General features: G+C 70.9%; 3 protein-coding genes across 4 annotated transcripts; all 3 read right to left on the bottom strand.

Annotated features, from left to right (window-relative positions):
- Positions 1–179: 179 nt before the first annotated feature.
- On the bottom strand, positions 180–4,644 carry SLC50A1 (solute carrier family 50 member 1). Of its 2 annotated transcripts, none has more exons than XM_086768387.1 (6): positions 4,556–4,644; positions 2,222–2,299; positions 1,979–2,102; positions 1,735–1,896; positions 1,530–1,649; positions 180–523 (listed from the first exon to the last, which is right to left on the bottom strand). In XM_086768387.1, exons 1-6 carry the CDS (start codon positions 4,615–4,617, stop codon positions 299–301), a joined length of 771 nt encoding a protein of 256 aa, XP_086624513.1. In that variant the 5' UTR covers positions 4,618–4,644; the 3' UTR covers positions 180–298. The 2 variants fall into 2 exon arrangements, with proteins under 2 accessions (XP_086624513.1, XP_086624514.1); XM_086768388.1 differs by lacking the exon at positions 180–523 and adding an exon at positions 633–1,110.
- Positions 4,645–5,417: 773 nt separating this feature from the next.
- EFNA1 (ephrin A1) lies at positions 5,418–8,369 on the bottom strand. The gene is made up of 5 exons (XM_086768389.1): positions 8,227–8,369; positions 6,858–7,153; positions 6,711–6,776; positions 6,401–6,451; positions 5,418–6,219 (listed from the first exon to the last, which is right to left on the bottom strand). The coding sequence occupies exons 1-5, from the start codon at positions 8,367–8,369 to the stop codon at positions 6,104–6,106; spliced, it is 672 nt and encodes a 223-aa protein (XP_086624515.1). The 3' UTR covers positions 5,418–6,103.
- A 3,698-nt stretch (positions 8,370–12,067) lies between these two features.
- EFNA3 (ephrin A3) lies at positions 12,068–20,102 on the bottom strand. The gene is made up of 5 exons (XM_086768301.1): positions 19,947–20,102; positions 13,682–13,971; positions 13,081–13,146; positions 12,859–12,936; positions 12,068–12,724 (listed from the first exon to the last, which is right to left on the bottom strand). The coding sequence occupies exons 1-5, from the start codon at positions 20,066–20,068 to the stop codon at positions 12,603–12,605; spliced, it is 678 nt and encodes a 225-aa protein (XP_086624427.1). The 5' UTR covers positions 20,069–20,102; the 3' UTR covers positions 12,068–12,602.
- Between the last annotated feature and the right edge of the window lie 2,251 nt (positions 20,103–22,353).

Here is a 22,353-nt window from a genome sequence, read left to right as displayed (position 1 = left end):
CGGGCTCTGCCAAAGTCCTTGTCACCGCTTCCTTAATCCGGCCTGCGTCAGCCGGACGTGCCCGCACCCAGCGAGCTGCGGGGACGGGGCTCCTCGCCCGGGGCGCAGGGTCTCCTTGCCTTTCGCAAGGGTTCTGTTGTGTCACTGGGTCACCCAAACACGCTCCCGTCCCTCTGCCGACGCGCCCGCCTGATGGCTTCATTCCGCAGGCGGTGTTAATTTGTTAATCGAACTTGGATCGATGCCAACAGCCACCTGAGCCCTGCGCGTTCAGTCGTCGTGGTTTTAGCGAGGGTTTTTAATCAGTCGGGAGTTTGCCGGCCTGACGGTTGGAGCTGCAGAACAGACTTTTCATTCCCTCTTGCGAGCGGTGTCCCCAGGCTGCTGCCGCTGCAGGGACTGGGGGGCTCAGCGCCATCATCCTCGGTGCCCCTGCTCCGCCCCAACCCGGCCCGGCGCCCGCTGCCTTTCCAGGGGCTGACGCTGCGTCACTGCCGGGACGAGGGTGCTGCTGGCAGAGGGTCTGGCAAAGCCCAAGGGGTGTCAGGCTCAGCCCCCCCAACCGTGGTGGGGACAAGGGACAAGAGGGGCCCTGGCCTCACACCAGGAGGGAGGGGGCCAACAACCAGGCGCTGGGAAGAGTCTCGGATTTATTACAAGGCACTTAAATTCGTACAAAAGAGCCACCGGGCCGCCCTAGGCGGGTGCTGGGGCAGCACTGCGGGCGTGGAACACCGGCCAGGGGTCCCCAGGCAGTGGGGCGAGGGGCGCCCGGCACCCCAAGGGCGTCGGGGAGCCCAACCCAACCGTCATTGAAGGCCCAAGGGCTGGAGGGGCGCCAGCGAGGGTGACCCACAGCAGGAGGCACCCTCCTGGGACCCCGGTCCTGCCGGGAGCGGGGGGCCCCAGGCCAAGGGGGACGGCAGCGCTGCGGTGACACCCCGGGGGGGGGGTGGGGGGCTCCTTCGTCAGTCTGTGGGCGGGCGGGCTCCTTCCCCGGCGGGCCCCTCAGGCGTGCAGGGGTCTGTAGGGTTTGTCCCGGCCTGGCAGGTACCGCCAGAAGAGCCAGAACCGCACCACGCTGGTGACGATCCCCGGCACGTTTGGGATCTGCGGGGAGAGCGGATCCACCCGGCTCGTGGCGCCGCTGCCCTCCCCCACCGCCGCAGCCCCGCGTTGCCGGGGGAGATTTATTGGCCTTATACCATCTAATTAATTAAAATCAATACTCATCTCACCGAGCCGAGTCACGGGCTCTGCTGTGTGACACACACCGGCGGAGGGGGGTCGGCCCCGTGCCAACCGCTCAGCTGAACGGGGTGGGGGGGGGGGGGAGATGGGATGGGGATAGGGACTGGGATAGGGATGGGATGGGGGAATGGGGATTGGGATGGGGCTGGGATGGGATGGGGATTGGGATGGGGCTGGGATGGGATGGGATGGGGATTGGGATAGGAATGGGAATGAGGATGGGATGGGATGGGACAGGCCAGGCGAGCGTTCCTGGGACACCCGCCACCCCAACCCACCGTGATGTAGAGGTCGTGGAGCTGCAGGCCGTACAGCGTCCAGCTGGTGGAGGCCAGGAAGGTGGTGAGGGCCAGGGGGAAGGACAGGCAGCGCGTTGACTTGCTCCGCACAATCTTGGCCTGCAGAACCAAACGTCAGGCTGGTCCCGGGCTGGGCAGTCTGGCGCCACCACGGCCCCCCCCACCCCCGGCTCGCCTCACGCACCAGGTCGGCCAGCGGCGAGAGGTACATGCTGACGGTGAAGACACTGCAGAAGAGCCCCAGGCGCTCCAGGCGCGTCTGCGCATCAGCGATCAGGAGGGTGAAGTAGCCGTAGCCAGCGGCCAGCACGGCCAGGAGCAGCAGGCTCCGCAGCAGCACGGGGCGCTGGGGGCGGAGAGGAGCGGCCACTCAGGGGGAGGGTCCCCCTGTCCCCCCACCACGGACCCTGCCAGGCCGCCCCCGCCACCTTCGCGGGGCTGTAGTACAGGTAGGCCAGGATGTAGAGGGTCTGCAGGGCCGCCCCCACGGCGTTGACGGCGATCAGCGTCCAGTCCCGCTTTAGGCAGCCGTAGCCCAGCCAGCTCAGGTTGCTGCAGGGCAAATGGCACAGGCGCTCGCACGGTGGGGAGGGGGGTGGGTGTGCCCCTGCCCCACCGCTGTGGGGGGGCCATGTGGCCCACCCCCTCCCCAGAGCTCAACCCCGCTGTACTTGACGTCCGTGGTGAGGAAGGGCAGGAACTGGATGTTCTCCACGCTCTTGGTTGCCAGCATCTGGCGCAGGTCAGACCTAGGGAGCGCGGAGGGGAGCGTGCAGTGCCGGGGGGGGTCTGCACCCCCAGACTGCACCCACCGCCCCCCACTGCACCCCCTGAACTGGACCCAGTGTGCTCCCCCCTGCACCCCCAGACTGCACCCACCGCCCCCCACTGCACCCCCTGAACTGGACCCAGTGTGCTCCCCCCTGCACCCCCAGACTGCACCCACCGCCCCCACTGCACCCCCTGAACTGGACCCAGTGTGCTCCCCCCTGCAGCCCCAGACTGCACCCCCCGGCCCCCACTGTACCCCCTGAACTGGACCCAGTGTGCTCCCCCCTGCAGCCCCAGACTGCACCCACCGCCCCCCACTGCACCCCCTGAACTGGACCCAGTGTGCTCCCCCCTGCACCCCCGGACTGCACCCACCGCCCCCACTGCACCCCCTGAACTGGACCCAGTGTGCTCCCCCCTGCAGCCCCAGACTGCACCCACCGCCCCCACTGCACCCCCTGAACTGGACCCAGTGTGCTCCCCCCTGCACCCCCAGACTGCACCCACCGGCCCCCACTGCACCCCCTGAACTGGACCCAGTGTGCTCCCCCCTGCACCCCCAGACTGCACCCCCCGGCCCCCACTGCACCCCCTGAACTGGACCCAGTGTGCTCCCCCCTGCACCCCCAGACTGCACGCACTGCCCCCACTGCACCCCCTGAACTGGACCCAGTGTGCTCCCCCCTGCAGCCCCAGACTGCACCCCCCGGCCCCCACTGCACCCCCTGAACTGGACCCAGTGTGCTCCCCCCTGCAGCCCCAGACTGCACCCCCCGCCCCCACTGCACCCCCTGAACTGGACCCAGTGTGCTCCCCCCTGCACCCCCAGACTGCACCCACCGCCCCCACTGCACCCCTGAACTGGACCCAGTGTGCTCCCCCCTGCAGCCCCAGACTGCACCCCCCGGCCCCCACTGCACCCCCTGAACTGGACCCAGTGTGCTCCCCCCTGCACCCCCTGAACTGGACCCAGTGTGCTCCCCCCTGCACCCCCAGACTGCACCCACCGCCCCCACTGCACCCCTGAACTGGACCCAGTGTGCTCCCCCCTGCACCCCCGGACTGCACCCACCGGCCCCCACTGCACCCCCTGAACTGGACCCAGTGTGCTCCCCCCTGCAGCCCCAGACTGCACCCCCCGGCCCCCACTGCACCCCCTGAACTGGACCCAGTGTGCTCCCCCCTGCAGCCCCAGACTGCACCCACCGCCCCCACTGCACCCCTGAACTGGACCCAGTGTGCTCCCCCCTGCACCCCCAGACTGCACCCACCGGCCCCCACTGCACCCCCTGAACTGGACCCAGTGTGCTCCCCCCTGCAGCCCCAGACTGCACCCACCACCCCCACTGCACCCCTGAACTGGACCCAGTGTGCTCCCCCCTGCAGCCCCAGACTGCACCCACCGCCCCCACTGCACCCCCTGAACTGGACCCAGTGTGCTCCCCCCTGCACCCCCAGACTGCACCCACCGCCCCCACTGCACCCCTGAACTGGACCCAGTGTGCTCCCCCCTGCAGCCCCAGACTGCACCCACCGCCCCCACTGCACCCCCTGAACTGGACCCAGTGTGCTCCCCCCTGCACCCCCAGACTGCACCCACCGCCCCCCACTGCACCCCCTGAACTGGACCCAGTGTGCTCCCCCCTGCAGCCCCAGACTGCACCCACCGCCCCCACTGCACCCCTGAACTGGACCCAGTGTGCTCCCCCCTGCACCCCCAGACTGCACCCACCGCCCCCACTGCACCCCCTGAACTGGACCCAGTGTGCTCCCCCCTGCACCCCCAGACTGCACCCACCGCCCCCCACTGCACCCCCTGAACTGGACCCAGTGTGCTCCCCCCTGCAGCCCCAGACTGCACCCCCCGGCCCCCACTGTACCCCCTGAACTGGACCCAGTGTGCTCCCCCCTGCAGCCCCAGACTGCACCCACCGCCCCCACTGCACCCCTGAACTGGACCCAGTGTGCTCCCCCCTGCAGCCCCAGACTGCACCCACCGCCCCCACTGCACCCCCTGAACTGGACCCAGTGTGCTCCCCCCTGCACCCCCAGACTGCACCCCCCGCCCCCACTGCACCCCCTGAACTGGACCCAGTGTGCTCCCCCCTGCACCCCCAGACTGCACCCCCCGGCCCCCACTGCACCCCCTGAACTGGACCCAGTGTGCTCCCCCCTGCACCCCCCGGCCCCCAGTGCAGCCGCAGCGCCGCCCCCCGCAGCCCCCCGGCGCTCACAGCCCGGTCCCGAACATGGCGAGGGTGCAGCCCAGGCAGGCGGCGGCGAGCAGCGCGGCCATCCCGGGGCCGCGGCACCGGGGGGGCAGCGCGGCGCGGGGGCGGGGCGGGCGGGACGCACTACCGGGGAGGGACCGGAGCGGGGGGGGCGGGCAGCCCCGGCACCGCCGCCATGCGCGCCCCACGGCCCTCCACCTCTGCCGTGTCCTGAGCGCCCGGTTCGGGCAGCCCACCGCACCCCTGGGGTCCCAAATTCCGGGGTCTCAGCTGCCTGCGACCCCACCTCCCCAGGACCCTGTACCCCCGGGGCTCCCACCCCCCAAATCCCGTATGCCTAGGGTTCATACATCCCTGTGACCCCACCTCCCCAGGACCCCCATCCCTCAGATCCTGAATGTCTGGGGGGTCCCACATCCCTGTGACCCCCATTCCCTGCCACCCCAGGACCCTGCACCTCACACCCCTGTGATCCCCCATCCCTGTATCCAGCTCCCCCATTCCAGGGGAACCCACTCCCCACACCGGGGGTCCTGGGCTCCAGCCCCTGCCCAGCCCTGGGGGCTCTCTGCAGCTGCTGACCCCCACCTGGAAGCTCATCCCAGTGCGAGGTGGGGGGGTGAACCCGAGCCCCCAACCCCCGGAGGGCCCTTGTGTCACCAGATAAGAACAACCAGTAAGCGCCAGCCCCTGCATGGCGCTTTGCCACTTCAAAGCCCCGTGCAAACACCAGCCAATTAATTAATTAACCAGCACAAATACCCTGCGTGGGCCATCTCTCCTTCCAAGGCCAGGGAACCCAGCCCCACAGCACGAGGACAGCCCCCTTCCCCCCAGCCCCCCGCGCTGTTATTTATCTGTCACGTTATGGTCTTGGTTCTTTATTCAAGACAATCGTATAAAAACTCCCGTGTTAGAAAGCTGTACAAATGGGGGGCAAACGGCCCCGTGCATGGGGGGCTGCTGGGGGGGCCCCTCTGGCACCTGGCGGAGGGGGGGGGGGGGGGCAGGGTGGGGTGGGACAAAGGATGGGGAAAGGAGGGGGATGGTCCTACGGCCTCGCTCCGCTGGCTGCGGGACATCCAGCGCATCCAGGTTCCCAGAGCCGGCGGTGGCCACCGAGGGACCACGGCCTCCCCGGCGCTGCCACCACCACCATGTCCCCGCCCACGGGACATGCCACAGCCTGAGCCACAGCAGAGAGATGGACCATGGACCCCAGGGCCATCTCGGGGGGGGGGGGTGGCACGGGGGGGGGGGGGGGGGCAAGCTTGGCTCCCGGGGCAGGGGTCCCAGCCCCCTGCTGTCCCCCAGTCCGGGCACACGGCCCCGGAGCTCATGCTCAGTCTCTGGTTGCCAAAAGCATCCTGCCCGCGAGGGCTTCGCCCGCTCAGCTCCGCTCCGTCCCTGTAATACTGACAAATCCATTCCTGGCCCAGACGTGCGCAGGGAGCAGGCCGTTGCGGAGCATGGGCGCACGCCAGGACCCCAACGTCCCGGCTCTGGCCCCAGTGACAGCAGCCTCAGCGCATCCGGGCACGGCGTGGTGGCTCACAGCCCCTGCGGCACCAGGAGGGGCAGGAGGAGGCTGATGAAGGTAAAGGGGCTGCTGCCCCTCATCGCCGAATTCTGCCCCACGCTCCTCAGCACGTGCGCAGCTGCATCATCTGCAGGGAGAGGGGAGCAGTTCTAGCCTCCGTGCCCCAAGCCAGCATCACATCACCCCGCACGGGGGGCTGCCACCTGCCCCGCTTCCCAGGGCCCCTGGGAGAGCGGTTTGGCTCAGCCCAGTCCCCCCCCACACACAGCCCCACGGCCGCCCAGACCCACCCGCAGCCACCAACCTACCTGCCTGGATCCCCCCTTTCTGGGTCGGGACGGGGACAGGCGGCGTCTGAGCTGCAAAGCAAGCGCAGGCTCAGGCCGGCGCAGGGTCGCTCCCCGAGCCCTCCGCAGCCGCCTTTCGCCGGGCCGAGCCTCCCCGCCACCAGCGCCTTCCCAGCCGAGCCACGCGCACCCAAACCCCAGGGCTGGCGGGGGCCCGCGGCCCGGCCGTGACTCAGCTCAGGAAACGCTGAGCTGGGTACCGAGCGGGAAGCAGAGGGGTGGGGGGCACGGCTGGGACACCTGGGGTTGGGGGGTTCGGGGGAATACTCACTGCCTTTGCCGACCACCGTCACTTTCAGCTTCAGGCACGCTTCCCCGTGGTGGTGAATGGGTTTGGCTGCGAGGAAGGACGCGGGTTATGGCGGGGGGGAAGCCCAGGGCCCCCAGCCCCACGGCGGGCGGACCCCCCAGCACTCACAGATGTAGTAGTAGCTGTGCCCCTCCTTGAACTCCTTGCCCAGAGTGAACGGGGTGAACCGCTGGAATTTCTCCGAAAACTTCTCGGGGCCGTGTGGGGCAGTGGGTTTGTTGCATTCCCAACGGATCTGCTCCTTGGAGCGGGGCTTGCAGGCCTGGAAGTCCTCCAGCTCCACCAGGTAGAGGGTGTAGCGCTCCATGGCGCGGGGGTCCGCGGCCCCCTCCTCGTAGTGCGGGCAGATAATGTCCAGGTAGTCGTTGAGGTGCACCTCCAACGTGTAGTCGCTCCACAGGAACCTGCAGCCAGAAAGCGATGGGGGGGGGTCAGCTCCGGTGGGGAGGGGGGAGGGGCACAACACCCCTTCCCCTGCACCCCCAAATGCCCCGCGCTGATTTAACAAGGCCTCCTGCCCAGCCCCAGACGGGGTGGCCTTCGCTCCACCCCTTCCCGCGCCCAGGCCCGCAGCACCCAGGCTGGCGTGGGGAGGAAAAGCCCCCCCCCCCGCCCCAGCCCCAGGATCGGGCCCCAGCTTGGCGAGCGCACTCCCCGTCCCCAGAAGCTGGGGTGCAAGGAGGGGACCCGCACCCAGCTCAGGGGAGGCGAGGAGGCGACAGCAGCTCCCACCCAGGCCCCAGCACCCGCTGCGCCCCACGTCTCACCCGTTGGGGGGGAAACAGAGTGGGACGGCAGCCGGATGGGGGGGGGGGGGGCGCTCCGTGGGGTCCCCTCACCCCACTGGCCTCGGGAAAAGCACGGCCAACTGTGGGGGCCGGCCCCGCTCCCGAAACCCTGCGGACCCTGGTAACCCTGGGGGGGACAACACGCAGCCCTACAACCTTGAGGGGTAACGGGGGGTCCTACAGCTGGGGGGACACGGCCTGGGGAGGGGGCACCCCGACGGCCTGGAGGGCTGCTTCCTCAGTGGGGGAAAAGCCAAGGGGGCAGCCCTACAACCAGAGGGGGCATGGCCCAGGGGGAACTCCGACAGCCCGGGGGGCTGGTGCTCGGGGGGGGGGGGGCACCCCTAAAGCCAAGGCGGGGGGCATTCCTGGGAGTCCGGACCCCAGGCACCCCCAGCCCCAGCCCGCCCCGAGGGCCGGCGGCCGCGCGCGGGGGGGGGGGGGCCGTGGCCCGCCGGCCCCGGTGTCTCCGTGCCCCCCCACATCCTGCCCGGTGTTTGTCACCGCGCTGCCCTGTGCCCCGGCGCCGGGGAAGGAAGAGGCTCCGCTCCCAGCCCTGGGAACGGAAGGGCCCCCCGCCCCCCATCCCGCACCTTACCCAGCCCCCCTCAGCCCCACGGGGGCTCTGACCCCCACCCCCCTCCTCGGACAAAGGCGCGGGTCCCGGTACCGGGTGGGGGGGCACTCACCGGGGGTTGGAGCTGTTCCAAAACACCGTGTGCACCGTCTGCCGCTTGACCACCGCCGCCCCCGCGCCCCCCCAGCACAGCCCCAGCCCGAACGCCAGCCCCAGCAGGGCCAGCGGCCCCCACGACCCCCACCGCCGCTCCATGCGCTCCGCGGGCCGCGCTGCGCCGGGCCGGCCCCGCGCCCACCCCCCGCCTTAAGTACGGCCCCGCCGCCCCGCCCCGCCCCGCCCCGGGGCCGAGACACAACAACAACACGGGCGGGGATCCCCCCGCCCCCACCCACGACACCGCACACACGGGGGGCTCCGGGGCGGCCCCTCACCCGCGAGTTCCTCGTGGGCGCGGGCAGGAGGCTCGCAGGGGCGCGGCACGGGGGTGGTGGGTGCCGATGGGAGACGGGGGCGAAGGGGCCCTCCACCCAGCCCCTTCGCTTGGTGGGACCCCCTTATCTGAGGTGCTGGGGGGGGGCGCATCAGGAGCCCCCAGGCACGCGGGGCCTGGTGAGCTGAGAAGGCGCCGGGGTCTGCGAGGGGCTGGGGGTGGCAGAGGCAGCCCCGTGCGCCGCTCCCCCCGTTCTCTCTTCGCCCCATGTGGTGAAATTTGGGCCCCCCCATCACCATCCCGTGACCCCCTGGCACAGAGCGCGGCGGCCGTGGGCGCGTTGCCGGCGGCCTGGCGCGGAGCGTGGCGGCTCGCTATCTGCTCCCCATCTGCCCCCGCCACTGATCCGTCCTTGTTAAGCCTGGCAGAAAGCGATGCTTCGCCGCCGCCTCGTGCGGCGATAACTCCCGCCGCATTCGCAAAACAACTTTCCCCTTGTTTATTACATAATGATCCATTGATTGTGGGTAATGTTGCATGCCCGCCGCCGCAGCCGTGCGAGGAGTGCTCCCCTGGCACACCGGAGGGGCTCGGGCAGGCGCCGGCATCACTGCTGTAACCAGAGAGTGGCTCTCGGCTGCGGCAACCGAAGGCTCGCATGGGGCCGAGGTCGTGGGGCTGGATGCCCCACATCCCACCCGTGTCCTCCCCGCGTCCTGGCCTCCCACGGGAGGGGGACTCGCCTCTTCCCTTTCATCCTCCCTGGTTGCGGCCAGGTCTGACATCATCCCCTGCGCCGCAATGACTGCGCGAGGCCTCCTGCTCGGCATTGCCGTGGCTTGTACAGGGGCGCACCTCCCAGGAACCCCCCCAGGACCGCGGCGTGCCAGGATCAGAGAGCCGGAGCGTGGCACGAGCCAGCTGGCTGGACGGCTGTGGGAGCCAGTCAGCATGGCAGCTGCGCTTCCCTCCCCGGGGTCCTGGCTGCGCCTGTGCCGGGTGCTTGGGGAAACTGAGGCAGGGAGCCGAGTCCCGGCGTTGCTGCCCGGCCTGGCTTGCAGCAAAAGGGCAGCACTGGCATCGGTGGCTGGACCGGGGCAGGAAGGACAGGCTGCGTCTGGTGCAGGGGACAGCCCGAGGGACGAGCTGAGGCTGGAGGATGCCCCACTCCCTGGATCACCTGGGGCTCGACGGTGCGGGACGAGCCACGGCGGGGACGGGCTGACTGGCGGGGTGGGCGCCTGACCGCAGTGGCACCGGGAGTGCCAGCGGAGCCAGCCATGGTGCCAGCCACAGCGCGCACGTGCGTGCAGTCACGGCCAAGCCGCATGGTGCGTGTGGCGCTGGGGGCCACCCGGCTGACCACGGGACGAGGTCGGTGCCTGCGCAGACAGGGCCTCTGCCGCGCCGGCTGCGGTTTGCAGGACAAAGGTGAGGCCATTTTGTGCCATAAACGCTCATGGCAGAGCTGCGCAGGGCAGGTGGGGCCGGCCAGAGGCCGCGGAGCTCGTGACAAACTGTTTATGGTTTCTCGGCTCAGGACACCCAGGTGTGCCCCGGCCCCTGCCTGGGCTGACGTCACTGGCCACAAGCCCAGGGGAGGAAAAGGAGCCGTCCAGTCCACGGCTGGGAGCGAAGGCCGCGGTGACGTGCCGTGCTGGCTGCGTGCAGCCCGGCAGGTAGGCACGGCTCGACGCCAGGTTGCGCGTGGCAGGGGCAGAGCCGCATCCCCGAGGCCGGCTGTCCACGCCAGTTCTCTGTGTTCGGCCGGAGAGCGGGACGGACCCAGCCCTGCCCGCGGAGGACGGATGCCGCTGCGGGATGATGCAAAGCATCGTGCCACATGGCCGGTCCAGCCGCACACCCCTTGCCCAGGGCTGGACCTGCTGTCGGGGTGGTGGAAGCCCCCGACCCAGCACCCAGGGGGCACCCAAGCCCCAGCGCTGGGGTCCCGACAAGGGATGGTGCAGCAGGGCTCGGGGACCCCCCGCACCAGCACCTCGCTGTCCCGGCTGCTGCAGACTGACCCTGGCCTGCCACGCCACAGCCACAGAGCACAGCAGGGCTGCGCGGCCGGTCCCCAGCGAGCTGGCAGCAGTGCCACGGTGGAGGTGAGCGGCCAGAGGGATTTTTGCATTGGAGCTCACCGTGCCGCTCTGTGCCGGGGCGGCTGACTCAGTTCCCCGCTCTCCCCCTCTGCCACACCAGAAGGGCCGCACCGCGCCGCGCTCGCCAGCCTGCCCTGCCATGTGCTGCTGGCGCAGCCAGGCCCCGCGACAGCGACTGTGCTGGTCCCCGTCGGCCGGCGTCCAGGGCTGTACGGTGATGCTGCGCCGGCCGGACCCCAACCACGGCACACAGCTCCAGCCCAGGGTCCGCAACCGAGGGGCACCAGAGTCCCCTGGGTGAGGGGGTGTCCAGGGCAGGGTCCCAGCCCCCACAGCAAGCCAGGCCTGTGGGAGCGTGGGGGGGACAGGCAGGGAGCCCGGTGCCTGCCGGGAGTGCTCCGAGGACCCGTCTGACGGGTTCGCCAGCTCTTTCTGCACCCGGACAAGCCCGGGCCGGTGGGACGCCGAGCCCAGCCACCGCCCAGCAGCACCCGCTGGGCTGGGGGGAGAGCGGCCGCCGCACTGTGATGGCTGCCGGGATCCCTGGGCCGAGGCCACGTCCGCAGCACAGTGATCCCCCCCGGGAGAGGGGCCACGGCCCCCCCCGGTCCCACGCCACCCCGTGGGGAGCGCAGCTTCCCCCCCACCTTGGGGCATTGGCCCCCCCACCCCAGCAGGGTGCTGGCTCAGGACCTGCGCGGCGGCTCCCCTGCACCCACCGGCACTGTGGGATGCTGGCCGTGGGGCTGGGTGCCCCTCACCCCTCCACAGCCCGCTGACACCGCGCCAGGTGCGGCCATGCCCGCAGCGGGTGCCCGGGCACAGCCCCCTCCCCACGCGTCCCCTCGCCTCGCGGGAGGCGGCGGGGGGAGCTGAGGGTGTTCCCCCATCTGGCGGGAGCCACCGCACAGACAGGTGTGTGCCACGTCCCCTCGACGCCGGCAGGAACCAGCGTGTCCCGCGGAGCCAGGCGCGCCGGGGAGGGCGACACAGGGATTTCCACAGGGCCCCCGGCTGTGAGCCCTCGACCCTCACCCTGTGCAGCACGTTCGGGGGGGGCGGGGGGGGGGGCGAGGTGGGCTCTCCTGTGCCCACACCCCTGGGACCCCGCGTCAGGGCCCTGCCCGTGCTCGCTTACCTGCGGCCAACACCACGCCCCTGCCCAACGCTCCGTGCTGGCGCCTGGGGGCCGATGGGGAGCAGAGCCGGCGTAGGGGGGCAAAGCCCTCCGTGTCCCCTGGGGCACCGAGCCCGCCACTGGAGTCGTCGTGCCTGGGGCTGGCGGGGCGCACGGCATGGTGAAGGTTGGCACCTGACACTCACGGCTCTCGTCGACCCCGTCTGGTCGCAGCCCACTGCGCCGGAGAGCAGGCTGGGCCGACCGGGAGTGCCACACGCTGCTGTCACAGGGCTCCATTTTTTCTCCTTTTATTATTTCTTTCTTTTTAATAGACTAAGAGCAGAATATGAAAACCACCAGCCAAAGCAGTTGAAAAAAAGGTCGAGTTTGTTTTTTTTGTTCTGTTTTTTTTTTTTTTTTCCCCAAAAAGTGTCTGTGCGTTTGCATAGGTCGGGTCTTCACAGAAGACGAGGAAAATCCAAGACGTTCACTATGTACAAGCCAGCCCGGGGCCAGCGCCGCTGCCTATGGTACAGTATGGACACCTCCAGAGCCGTGCTCCGTACAGTACGTACCCATCACAGCTACGTACGGGCTGCCCGCGCCGGCGTCCCTGCCCTCACCGCGCGGGCTGCGGGCAGGGCTCACGCCGCAGGACAACGTCAGCGGAAGGCGCGGTGTGCGCGGCAGCACCCAGCCGCATCCTCGCCACGTGGCAGCAGCCACCGGCAGGGTGGTCCCGCGACGGTTCCCCGCTGGCTCTCGCGAGGGGCGGCAGGTTGGGGGGTCCCCGCTCGCGCTGGCTGGGCCCCCGCTGGCACCGGGAGCTAGGAGGCCAGCAGCGTCATGAGGAAGAGCGCGGCAGCCACAGCCAAGGGCAAGTGTTCCCGCTTGGGGCTGGTGCCGCTGATGCTCTTCTCCAGCTTGGGCATCTCCGGGTTGAAGTTTTCTGCGGGGAAGAGCGAAGGGGTGAGCGTGGCACGGGGAACAACCGCGCACGCCCACCCCCCGGCTGGGGCCGCCCCATGGGTGACGGCTGGGGGGCCGCGGTGCTGCGGGGCCGGGGGCTTCTGCCCGACTCACCCAGGTCCTCGATCTTCACCTCTGGCCGCAGGGTGAACTGTGGCAGGGTGGGCGCCAGCTTCTCCCCGGAGTGCGACGCTGCAAGAGGGAGAGAGGGGACGGTGGTGGGGATGGGGGTCACCCTCCCCAGCCACCTCACACTGCAGCCCCCGCCCCGGGAGGGGTGGGGTCCTGCTGGCAGGTCATGCTGCCCCCCGCTCGCCCGCAGCCCCCGGTACGTACTGGAGGCGCAGCACACGAACACCTTCATCCTCAGGCAGGCGCGGCGGTGGTTGTGCGTTGGCGTGGCTGCAAGGCAAGGGCAGGCTGGGGGGGCTCCGCGGTGGGTGACCCCCAGCCCTGGGCACCCGGGGCACATTGGGTCCGGGCGTGCTGGGGTCTGGCCCTGCCTGGGGGTGTGCTGGGGGGGACACAGTGCACCCCCGTCCTGCACCCTGAAGCTGGACCCGCCCCAGCACCCCAATCCTGCACCAGCACCCTAAAGCTGAACCCGCGCCAGCACCCTGCACCCCTGCTCTGCACCTGCACCCCTCAGCACCCCAATCCTGCACCAGCACCCTGCACCCCTGCCCCACACCAGCAGCCCCCAGCACCCCAGTCCTGCATCTGCCGGCACCCCCTGAACCCCGATCCTGCATCTGCACCAGCACCCGCCCCTCACATCCCCATTCTGCACCCCGTATCTCACCCCACACCCCCATCACATCCCCCTCCACCCCACATCCCCATCCCTCAGCCCATGGTGCCCAGTCCCAGGGTGGGATGTGGGGAGGACTGGGCCGGGCTGCGCGGTGGGGGGATCCCGCCGCGGCGCCCCACGTACAGATGTAGTAGTACTCCTGCCCTGCCCGGAACTCGTAGCCCAGCGAGAAGGCACTGTAGCGCTGGAACTTCTCCGAGAACTTGATGGGGCTGTGGGGCGCGTGGGGCCGGTTGCACTCCCAGCGCTTGAAGCCCTGGCTGGCGTTGCAGGTGCGGTAGCCCTCTGCATTCACCATGTAGAGCACGTACTGCTCCAGCCGGTGCTCGGGCACCGAGGCGTTGTAGTGCGGGCAGTAGATGTCCAGGTAGTCGTTGACGTTCACCTGCACCGTGTAGCCCTCCCGCCGCAGGCTGCAAGGGGCGAGAGGGACACCGCTGCGGACGCACACAGGGGCAGGACACCAGCACCGCGCTGCTGGGTCCCACCCGGAACCTGCCAGGGACGAACTGGGCGATCGGACACCGGGGACCCCGTGGCCCCTGGTCCTTGCCCCACGGCTCTCATGCTCCCCACCACGGCTGCCCACCGCAGCCCCAGCCTCGCCACGCGCCACGGCTCAGAGAGAGGATTTCTCACCCCGTTCTGGCTAATCCCGTTAGTTCGTTAATGCCATAAAGGGTGCCCCTGGGGGAGCCTCATTTACATTGATTAGGAGCGGCAATCCCCTCAGATCCACTCAGGAGAGGCTCCGCTGGCTCCTAATCCGCGCCCGACGGAAATCCCGGCCGCCGTAATCCTTGCTGCCGCGCTGACCCGCTGCTCCTGCCAATTAATTACCAGCCGGCGCTGCGAGGCGCTGGCTCTGCACCGAGCAGCGCTGGACCCCCACCACAGCTCGCTCCATCGCCCGGCTCGGTGGCAGCAGCGCCTCCCCGCACCGCGCTGGTGCGGCCCCCCAGCCCCGCTGCATTGAGGGGGATCCCCATGCCTGGGCCCGCAGTGTCCCGGCACGCGCGGCCAGGCTGCACGCGGTACAGCGATACGGCTTGACGCCCCTTTCCCCACCCGGGTCTGCGAGGCTCTGGCCCAGCGCCCCGGGTGCCCTCGCCCCACGGGGGATCCTGCCCTGCATCCCCCTGGCAGGGCTGCGCACGCTGACACCCCTCCCTGCGCAACCACCCCCGGCGCTGTTTGGGGAGCCCTTGCACCCTGCCGGGGTCCACAGCGTGCTGGGTGCCGGAGAGCGAACCGAAGGGGGTCTGGCCAGCAAAGGGGGATGCAAGCAGCACTGTCTCCCCACGTGGGGCTGCCACCGGCACCGGGGGACACAGGGGGCCAAGGGCCGGCCTCGTCACCTGTGGGGCAGGGAGTGCAGCCCCACGCGGCGCCTCCCTCGCCGCACAGCCGCTACTCCCTGTCCCGGCACCCGCCAGCAGCTCCTTTGCCAGCGAGGTGCTGAGGCAGCCACCCTCGCTCCGTGGGGCGCCGGGACCTTTCATCTTCGCCCTTTGATGTGGTGGGAGGAAAGGGGGGGGAGCTTGTTATTAAAGAAATGGCCCTGAGGAGAAAATTGCAATTAACTCCATACGGGACGCGGGGCCAGGACATCGGCGTGCTCCAAGCCAGATGCCCCGCAGCAGGGTGGGAGCCGGCAGCTGGCGTTCACCGCGGCCGGGCTGTGGCCGGAGGAAGCGCGAGCCCGGGGTCTCCACACCCCACTGGAGCAACATCCAGCTCCATCTCCCGTCGTGCCACGGGAAACCCCGTCCTGGGGGGCTGGGGAGCCATAACCTCCCCCTGCAGCCCCCAGCACCCAGCGCTGGGGCTCGTTAGGAGCCTGACTCCTGGTAAACAGCCTCGCTAACGAGAGCCGCCCCGCGGGGCACCGCGACACTGGGGACCCCAGAAGGCACCGCGGGAGCCGGCAGCTCCGCTCCCCACAAACACCGGCCACTGCCGCACGCCGGCAGGCACCCATGGGGCCACCGTGGCCCAGGTGCCATCTGGGGGGACTCTGGCAGCGGCTTTGGTGGCGAGGCCGCTTCCCCCGCTGCGCTTGGCTCCTGCTGCGTGACCGGGAACAGCACCCGGGCGGCCACACGCCCCCAGATCCCAGCAGTGCCACCGCCACAGCGCCCTGCACTCGGCCCGCAGCACCATGGGCCCGGCGGGGGGCAAGGAGCCCGGGGGCCCTATTTTCAGGCAGGAGGACAGGAACAGACACCCAGAGCGAGGGTCTCGGCCTCTCCTCTCACCGCCACCCGCCCTGGCGCGGGCAGAGGTCCGTGCCAGCCCCTGCAGCTGTTGGGAAGCCGCAGCGAGAGGGGCCGTGGGTTGGGACGGACTCTCCGGCAGGCATGGCAGGGCGCGGTGGGCTCCGGTCAGGCCCGAAGGGTTAACGGGCAGCATCGCTTCCGCACGACTGCGTTTTTAGAGCAGGGCTTTCGCAAGGCAGCGGTGCCTTCCAGCAGGCCCCTCGGCGCTGGGCGGATGGACGTCCCCCGGCAGAACCGTCCCGAGCGCGGCGCCCACTGGCCCTGTACCGGCAGGGCCCCGGCTACGGTGCAGCCACTGGCGAGCTGGGCGGCCGCCCGCTCCCATCTGCTGCCATAAATCTGGGCTGAGCGCCGTGCGCGCACTCGCTCATGCAGCGCTAAGGGAGAGCCTGGTGCACTGCAGCACGCCCCGGCCCCCGCGGCAGCGTCACGGTGGGGGACCAGACCCCCGCCCAGACCCCCGCGCCAGGGATGCTCGTCCCGGCGATGCGGGAAAGGCCCAGAGGGCGGCGGGGCCAGAGCCAGGCTTGGTATCCCACGTCGGCGGTGGCAGCGACAAGGACAGGGCAATGTGAGGCGTCCCTGAGAGGGGTGACGGCACCGCGCCCCCCCGCCCCGGCCGAGCTGACCCCTTTGGTTGGCTCTGGCAGCTTTGCCCTTTCTGCGCATCCAAGGCCCATCGATCAGCTGGGTCACCATTGATTTACGCAGTCCCCTTCCAGTCGCCCCCGCGCCACAGCGAGAGGTGAAGGCGCGTCAATCGCTGCAGCCAGTCCACCCTGACAGACAGACAGACCCCCTGCTTGTGCCCACCGCTCAGCCGCCGAGGACACCTCCACCCCCGTGCCAGCCCTCCCCACGCACGCAGCGCTGCGCAGTCACGGCGCCCAGACGGCTGCACACACACGCACGCGCACGCTGGCTCGGCAGACAGTGCCTGCGACGCGGCCCACGCGCACGAGTGGCACGGCGCCACAGCACAGCCGCCACCCCCCACATCCTCTCCCCAACACGCCCGGCGCAGCCACAAGGCGCGGGAGCAAAAGGCGTCGTTGGCACACGGCGTCCCCAGGGCCACCGCCCGCTGGGGGTACTGGGGCTCCTGGCGAGACGGGGCTGGGGGGGAAGAGACCATGGCACCACTCAGCAGCGCCCACTCCGGGGGTGACGGGCACAGCCGTCCCAGAGCACCCCAGGACCGCTCCGCCCCCCCCCCCCAAGCACCACCCTACAGGTGCCCCTGCACCCCCCATGCCTATCAATGGCCCCGCAATCCCTTTAATCCCTGCTAAAGCCCGTCCCTTCCTGCTTCACTAACAAGATCAATCAGGTTTCTAATTGGGTTTTAATTAAACCATCAATCTGCAACCAGTGACTCAATCGCCGGCCTGGGCAGCACCGGGTGGCCCCAGCCCCGCTGCGCCCCAGGCAGCCCCTGCGCCCCGACGCCATGGCCCATGGGGACCCCACGGCCCCGGCCGCGATGCCGGGGCTCGGTGCCGTCTGGTGTGGAGACTCACGGGGCACGGCACCCTCTGCCCCTGCGGAGCAGCTCCTCAGCGCCACAGCCAGCACCCACGGGCGGCCAGGGGCTCCGGGGTCACGGCGGCGAGGCGGGGAACTGCCCCGCCCCGGGCACAACTATCCCGCGCCCCTCGCTGGAGGCCCCCACGTCCTCCTGCCCCGCGGGTGCCAGCAGGGTGGATCCGACCAGGCACAGCCCTGGTGCTGGGGTCTGGCTGCTGTGGGCAACCCAGGAGCCCAGGCACCCCAGGCCTCGCTGCAGGCGCAGAGCGGGGACGCAGGGACTGGGGACGCGGCTCCTCTCTGCTGCGAGACGCTTTCCCGGGGAGAGGCGGCTTCGCACCAGAGCTCTCCAGAGTCCGCTCCAGCCCTTGCCGCCAGAACGCAGAGTCAGCCGGATAAAAGCCACCTTGAAGAGGTGAGCGTGGAGGCAGCGCTTGACGGCTGAGAGGGGGGGCCACACACAACGCCAGACTGTCCCCGCACACGGGTGGGCTCCAACGCACCTGCCTCGGCCCGCGTACCCCCCGCCTCACAGCCGCCTCGCTCTGCTCCTGCACGGCAGCGGGTACCCCAAGGCCCCAGCACCCTGGGTCCCTGTGCCAGAACCAAGGGTGCAGCGCGGCTGGCGCTGGGGGGCTCCCGGGGGGCCACAGGCCATGCCTGCGCCCATGCGCAGGGACAAACCGCTGTCCCCACCTTGGCATCCGGGACACCCAGCAGGGAGGCGGCATCCTGCCCGCATCAGCACGCCGAGGCCCAGTCCGGCTGCACCCCTAGGAGCCCCTGGCCGCGCACCGTGAGGGACCCCAGGGATGCAGCCCCCCCAGATGCCAGCGCTGGCTGGGATGCAGCCGCCTGCACCTTCACCCTGTGCCACCACACCTGTTCCCGGCAGGACTCGGGTGCCGAGGGCAGGGACAAGGATTGTCCTGCGCCCCCGGGGCTCGCTGGCTGCGCTGGCCAGACAGACAGAAGGCGCAGCCGGACCTGGCTGATGGGAGCGAGCACCTCCGCCCCCTCGAGCCTCACACCCCACCTTCGCACCTCTCCCGGGCTTTGCCGTCGGCAACCCGAACGCCCAGCCCCCCAGCCCCCACCAGCCGTCCCCCGCCATGGCCAAGTCACTGCCAGGACCCCGGGTGCTGCGGGCGGGCTCTGCGGCGCGGCCCCTTGCCCCCTCCTCCTGTCGAGGGCAGCCGCAGGGGCGTTCAGAGGGGCAATAAATTTCCAGGGGCCCTGGCGCAGCCCCCGAGGAGCAGCCCACAGCCGAGCCTGCCAGCACCCCCTCCCCGGGGACCTCCGCAGGGCCGCGCAGGGCTCGTTCTGCGCTCCAGTTGCGGTGAGGTTGCTGGGATTTGCAGGCTGCGGCCCAGGGAGCCCGGTTCCCCCCATAATTTATCCCCTCCAGACGCGTCGCCACACGGCTATAATCGCGGCCGAGCTGCCGCACTGCCTAACAATAAATATCAGCGTGCCGGAGTCCCTGGGACACGTCTCTGCCGCAGCCACCCCCACCGCGTTGCCCGTGCCCTGAGCCGGACGCTGGCAGCCGCGATGTCCTCAGCTTGGCACGGCGGGGGGACCACCGACACCCCCTTTCCCCCCGTCCCTCGGGGCAGCACCGGGTCACAGCACGCGGCTGCGGGCAACAGGGTGGGGGAGGCAGCCGTTCGGTGGCGTCGGGGCACGGGAGTCTCCCACCCGCCGAGGCCCTGGCAATGTCACGGGCACGGGGACGAGGGCGGCGGGCGAGCGGGGGCCGGGACGGCAGGGGGATGCCCGGAGGCGGCGGGGCGAGCCAAGCGCCTCGGCACGTCGCAGCCACACTGAATTTATGGGGCCCGGGCCTCCACCCGGGGACGCGACCTCGAAGGGAGGGGAAGGGGCTGCGGGGGGCCGCGCCCTCCCTGCACAAAGGGGCGCAGGGACCCCCGGCAGCAGGGATGCTCCGGCGGGGCGCGGGTCCCCGCCACGCCCCTGGGCGCTCGCTCGGGCGAGGGAAGGGGCAACGGGCGATCGGGGTGGGGGGGCAGCTCCCCGTGGAGGGGTCCGCCGGGCCACCGCCCCCTTTCCCGAGAGGAGCCCGGCCCAGCCACGTTCGCTGCCCCCTCTGCCCCCCCAAACCCCAGGGGCCGCGCACCCCACGCGTGGGCGAGGGCAGGGCGTGAGGGAGGGGCGGCGGGTCCGTGGCCACCGACACCCCCCCACCCCCGCGCGGCCGTGGGCGCGACGGCAGCGTCCCCTCCGCCGCTCGCCCCCCCCCCCCCCCCCCCCCCGCAGACCCCCGGGGCTGCCACCGGAGCGGCACCCATCACCCCCCCCCACGCGCCGCTGGTGCTGCTCCCACCCGTCCCCCCAAAACCGGTGCGAGGCGCGCGGGGCCGCCACAGGCAGCGCCCCGGTACCGGAGGTGCCCCAGCCCCGCCCGCACGGGGGCGCCCCGCGGGTACCGGTACCGGGGGTCCCGCAGCCCCCGCCGCGCGCGCACCCCCGACCCTTTGCCCCCCCCCCCCCCCCGTCGCCGCCTCCCGGTGCCGGGGCCGGTGGCGGTACCGGCGGCGGCGGGCCCGCCCCGCACTCACTGCGGGTTGGAGCTGTTCCAGTGCACGGCGTGCCGGTTGCCCAGGGCCCCCGGTAGCCCCCGGCCCGGCAGCAGCAGCAGCAGCGGGAGCAGAGGCAGCAGAGCGGGCAGCCGCGCAGCCATCCTGCTGCCGCCGGAGCGCGGGGAAACGGCAGAACCCGAGACACCGATAAACCCCCCCCGCCCCACGCCAGGGGCCGCCCAGCTCCGCCCCGCGCGCGCCCGCCCGCCGCCGCGCCCCCGCGCGCGCGCCCGCGCCACCGCCGCCGCCGCCCCGCGACCGCCCGCACCGGTACCGGCACCGGCACCGGCATCGGCATCGGCATCGGGAGGCGGGGAGCGGGGCAGCGCCGGGCTTGGGCTGCGGGTCCCCGCGGGTGGGGGCAGCGGGACCGGGTCCCACGGACACTGGGATCTCACCGGGACCCCCGTGGGTGGGGGCACCCCGGTCCCGCTGACATTGGGGTCCTGCTGGGTGGGAGCGCTGGCACTCGGGGCAGCGGCCCCCGTGGATCTGTGGGTCTGGCAGAGCTGCGGGTGGGGGCTCAGGGCCCCAGAGGGTCCTGACGGTTCTGCTGCCAGCACCACGGGGGTCACGCGTGTTTGCAGAGGGGTTTGGCCGCCCCGGGGACACGGGTGGGCATCCAGCCCGGGAGCTGGAGGAGCACAGCCATGGCGCCAGGCTCTCCCCCCTGCCCCAGGGCCCGCACGCAACTGAACACCCACAGCGGGGCCGGACCCCCCTGCTCGCCCCACACTCCTGCCGCATTCCCGCGAGGGTCCGTGGGGCAGAGGTACCCCGGGCGCCCGTCCCCGCTGACCGCACGTGAAGGGCTGAGCTGGGTGCCAGCGAGATCCCTTAGCGACTGCCGTGCGGCACCCCCTGGTGCTCCCGGGTGCTGGGTGACCCACGCCTCAGCACATGTGTGTGCACGAGCACGCTTGCACCGCCACAGGCACACGCAGCTCGCCACCAGCTCTCACGCAGGAGCGCGCCTGAGCACGCACACGTGCAACGCTGCCGGCACCGACCCAACGGCCGCTGTTCCGGCAACACCGGCTTCCTGCGTGATCCAGAGATTTGGCAGCGCCAGCAGCTTGCAAATGAAACCACGAGGCCACCAAAACCGCGGCTGGGCTTGCTGAGCCGGCCCTGGCTGCTCCCGTTGCAAACCCACCCGAGCGGCCAGCGTGGCCAGGGCGCCGCGGGGCCGAACGCCACGTACCTGTGCCCCCACGCCCCCACCGCCCGGGCACGCTGGCTCCCAGGCCCTGGCAGGTGATGTGGCGTAGCCCTGGCCTTGGGGCACCCGCTGCTCCCCAGAACAACTGGGGGAGCTCAGGGCAGGACCAGAGCCGTTCCCCCCTCAAGGCCCATTTTTGGGCACCCCAGGACCCCTTTGGCCGTGCGGGTGCTGCCCCAGCCTGCGGAGGGGGACGAGGACAGCGGTGGCCAGGGTCTTGCCCCACTCAGCACCGTGGCGGTGAGGCTGTGCCGCGACCCCACCACTCCCGTCCAGGCCAGCTGCACTGGGGTGCCCAAAGCCCCTGCCACAGCCCTGCCAGGAAGGGGGCCAGTGGAAGGGCCCGGAGGACCAAAAAAAAAAGCCTCTATTTAATTATTCATCCGGAGAAATGAAGGGAAAAAAACACACCACGTGGGAAAGGGCCCTGCCTGGCCCCGGGGGGTGCTGAGGGCAGGGGCACCCAGGTGCTGAGGCACGGCAGCAGTGGCGGCAGCGGCAGCTGCGGCAGTTCCCTGCAGGTGCACCCCAGTGCTGGGGCACCCCGGGGGGCTGCGAACCTCTGGAAGTGCCCAGCAGCATCGCGCTGCCGCCATGGAAACGCCATGGCTCGGCAAACCCCATGGCAACACGCACACCTCCACACGGAAACCCACCCCCCCACCGCTCATGGCAACACGCACGTCGCTAGCACCCGCACGCGCCCACTGCGCTCACTGCGGGGCACCCCAATGTGTGAGGCCGTGGCGGGATGCGCCGAGCGCTCCCCGCAGGACAGAGGGACCCGGGCACCCCGAGCATCACGGCGCACACCCCACGCCCGTGGGCGGGCGCCAGAACCCACCGGACATCCCCTCTAGGAGCTCGAGGACGGCAGCCGGCACGTGGAGGGGCCTTGGCTGGATTTTGCCAACCGCAGCAGGAGATGGCGTCCGCGGTGGGGTGGCCGCGGTCACCGCCAGCCGAGCGAGGACACGAGAGGCCTCAAACTCGCCAGGACAGCCGGGGCACGAAGCAGCCTTGGTTCCTCACCCCGGATTCCGTGCCCCTCCGGCTCCTCCGCCCCACGCCCGGCGCACCGAGATATGGCAGGTTTCTGCTTCAAAGCCGGGGGGACTGGAGCAAAGCCCCCCGCCCGGAGCAGGCAGCTGTGGGCACCGGCCA

Source organism: Chlamydotis macqueenii, chromosome 28, assembly GCF_036417535.1.
Source record: "Chlamydotis macqueenii isolate bChlMac1 chromosome 28, bChlMac1.mat, whole genome shotgun sequence".
In the NCBI taxonomy this organism is placed as follows: Eukaryota; Metazoa; Chordata; class Aves; order Otidiformes; family Otididae; genus Chlamydotis; species Chlamydotis macqueenii.
Note: the sequence above shows the minus strand (reverse complement) of the source record. Positions and strands in the feature narration are given on the sequence as shown.

Coding starts and splice junctions, on each gene's coding strand:
- SLC50A1 (XM_086768387.1), bottom strand. CDS start 4,617: ATGGCCGCGCTGCTCGCCGCCGCCTGCCTGGGCTGCACCCTCGCCATG. Junction 2,103..2,221: donor TTCCTCACCACGGACGTCAA/GTACAGCGGGGT, acceptor TTTGCCCTGCAG/CAACCTGAGCTGGCTGGGCT. Junction 524..1,529: donor TCCACGACCTCTACATCACG/GTGGGTTGGGGT, acceptor GGGCTTTGCCAG/ACCCTCTGCCAGCAGCACCC.
- EFNA1 (XM_086768389.1), bottom strand. CDS start 8,369: ATGGAGCGGCGGTGGGGGTCGTGGGGGCCGCTGGCCCTGCTGGGGCTG. Junction 7,154..8,226: donor TGGAACAGCTCCAACCCCCG/GTGAGTGCCCCC, acceptor TTCTGGCTGCAG/GTTCCTGTGGAGCGACTACA. Junction 6,220..6,400: donor GAAAGGGGGGATCCAGGCAG/GTAGGTTGGTGG, acceptor CTCTCCCTGCAG/ATGATGCAGCTGCGCACGTG.
- EFNA3 (XM_086768301.1), bottom strand. CDS start 20,068: ATGGCTGCGCGGCTGCCCGCTCTGCTGCCTCTGCTCCCGCTGCTGCTG. Junction 13,972..19,946: donor TGGAACAGCTCCAACCCGCA/GTGAGTGCGGGG, acceptor CGCCCCTTGCAG/CCTGCGGCGGGAGGGCTACA. Junction 12,725..12,858: donor GGTGAAGATCGAGGACCTGG/GTGAGTCGGGCA, acceptor TCTTCCCCGCAG/AAAACTTCAACCCGGAGATG.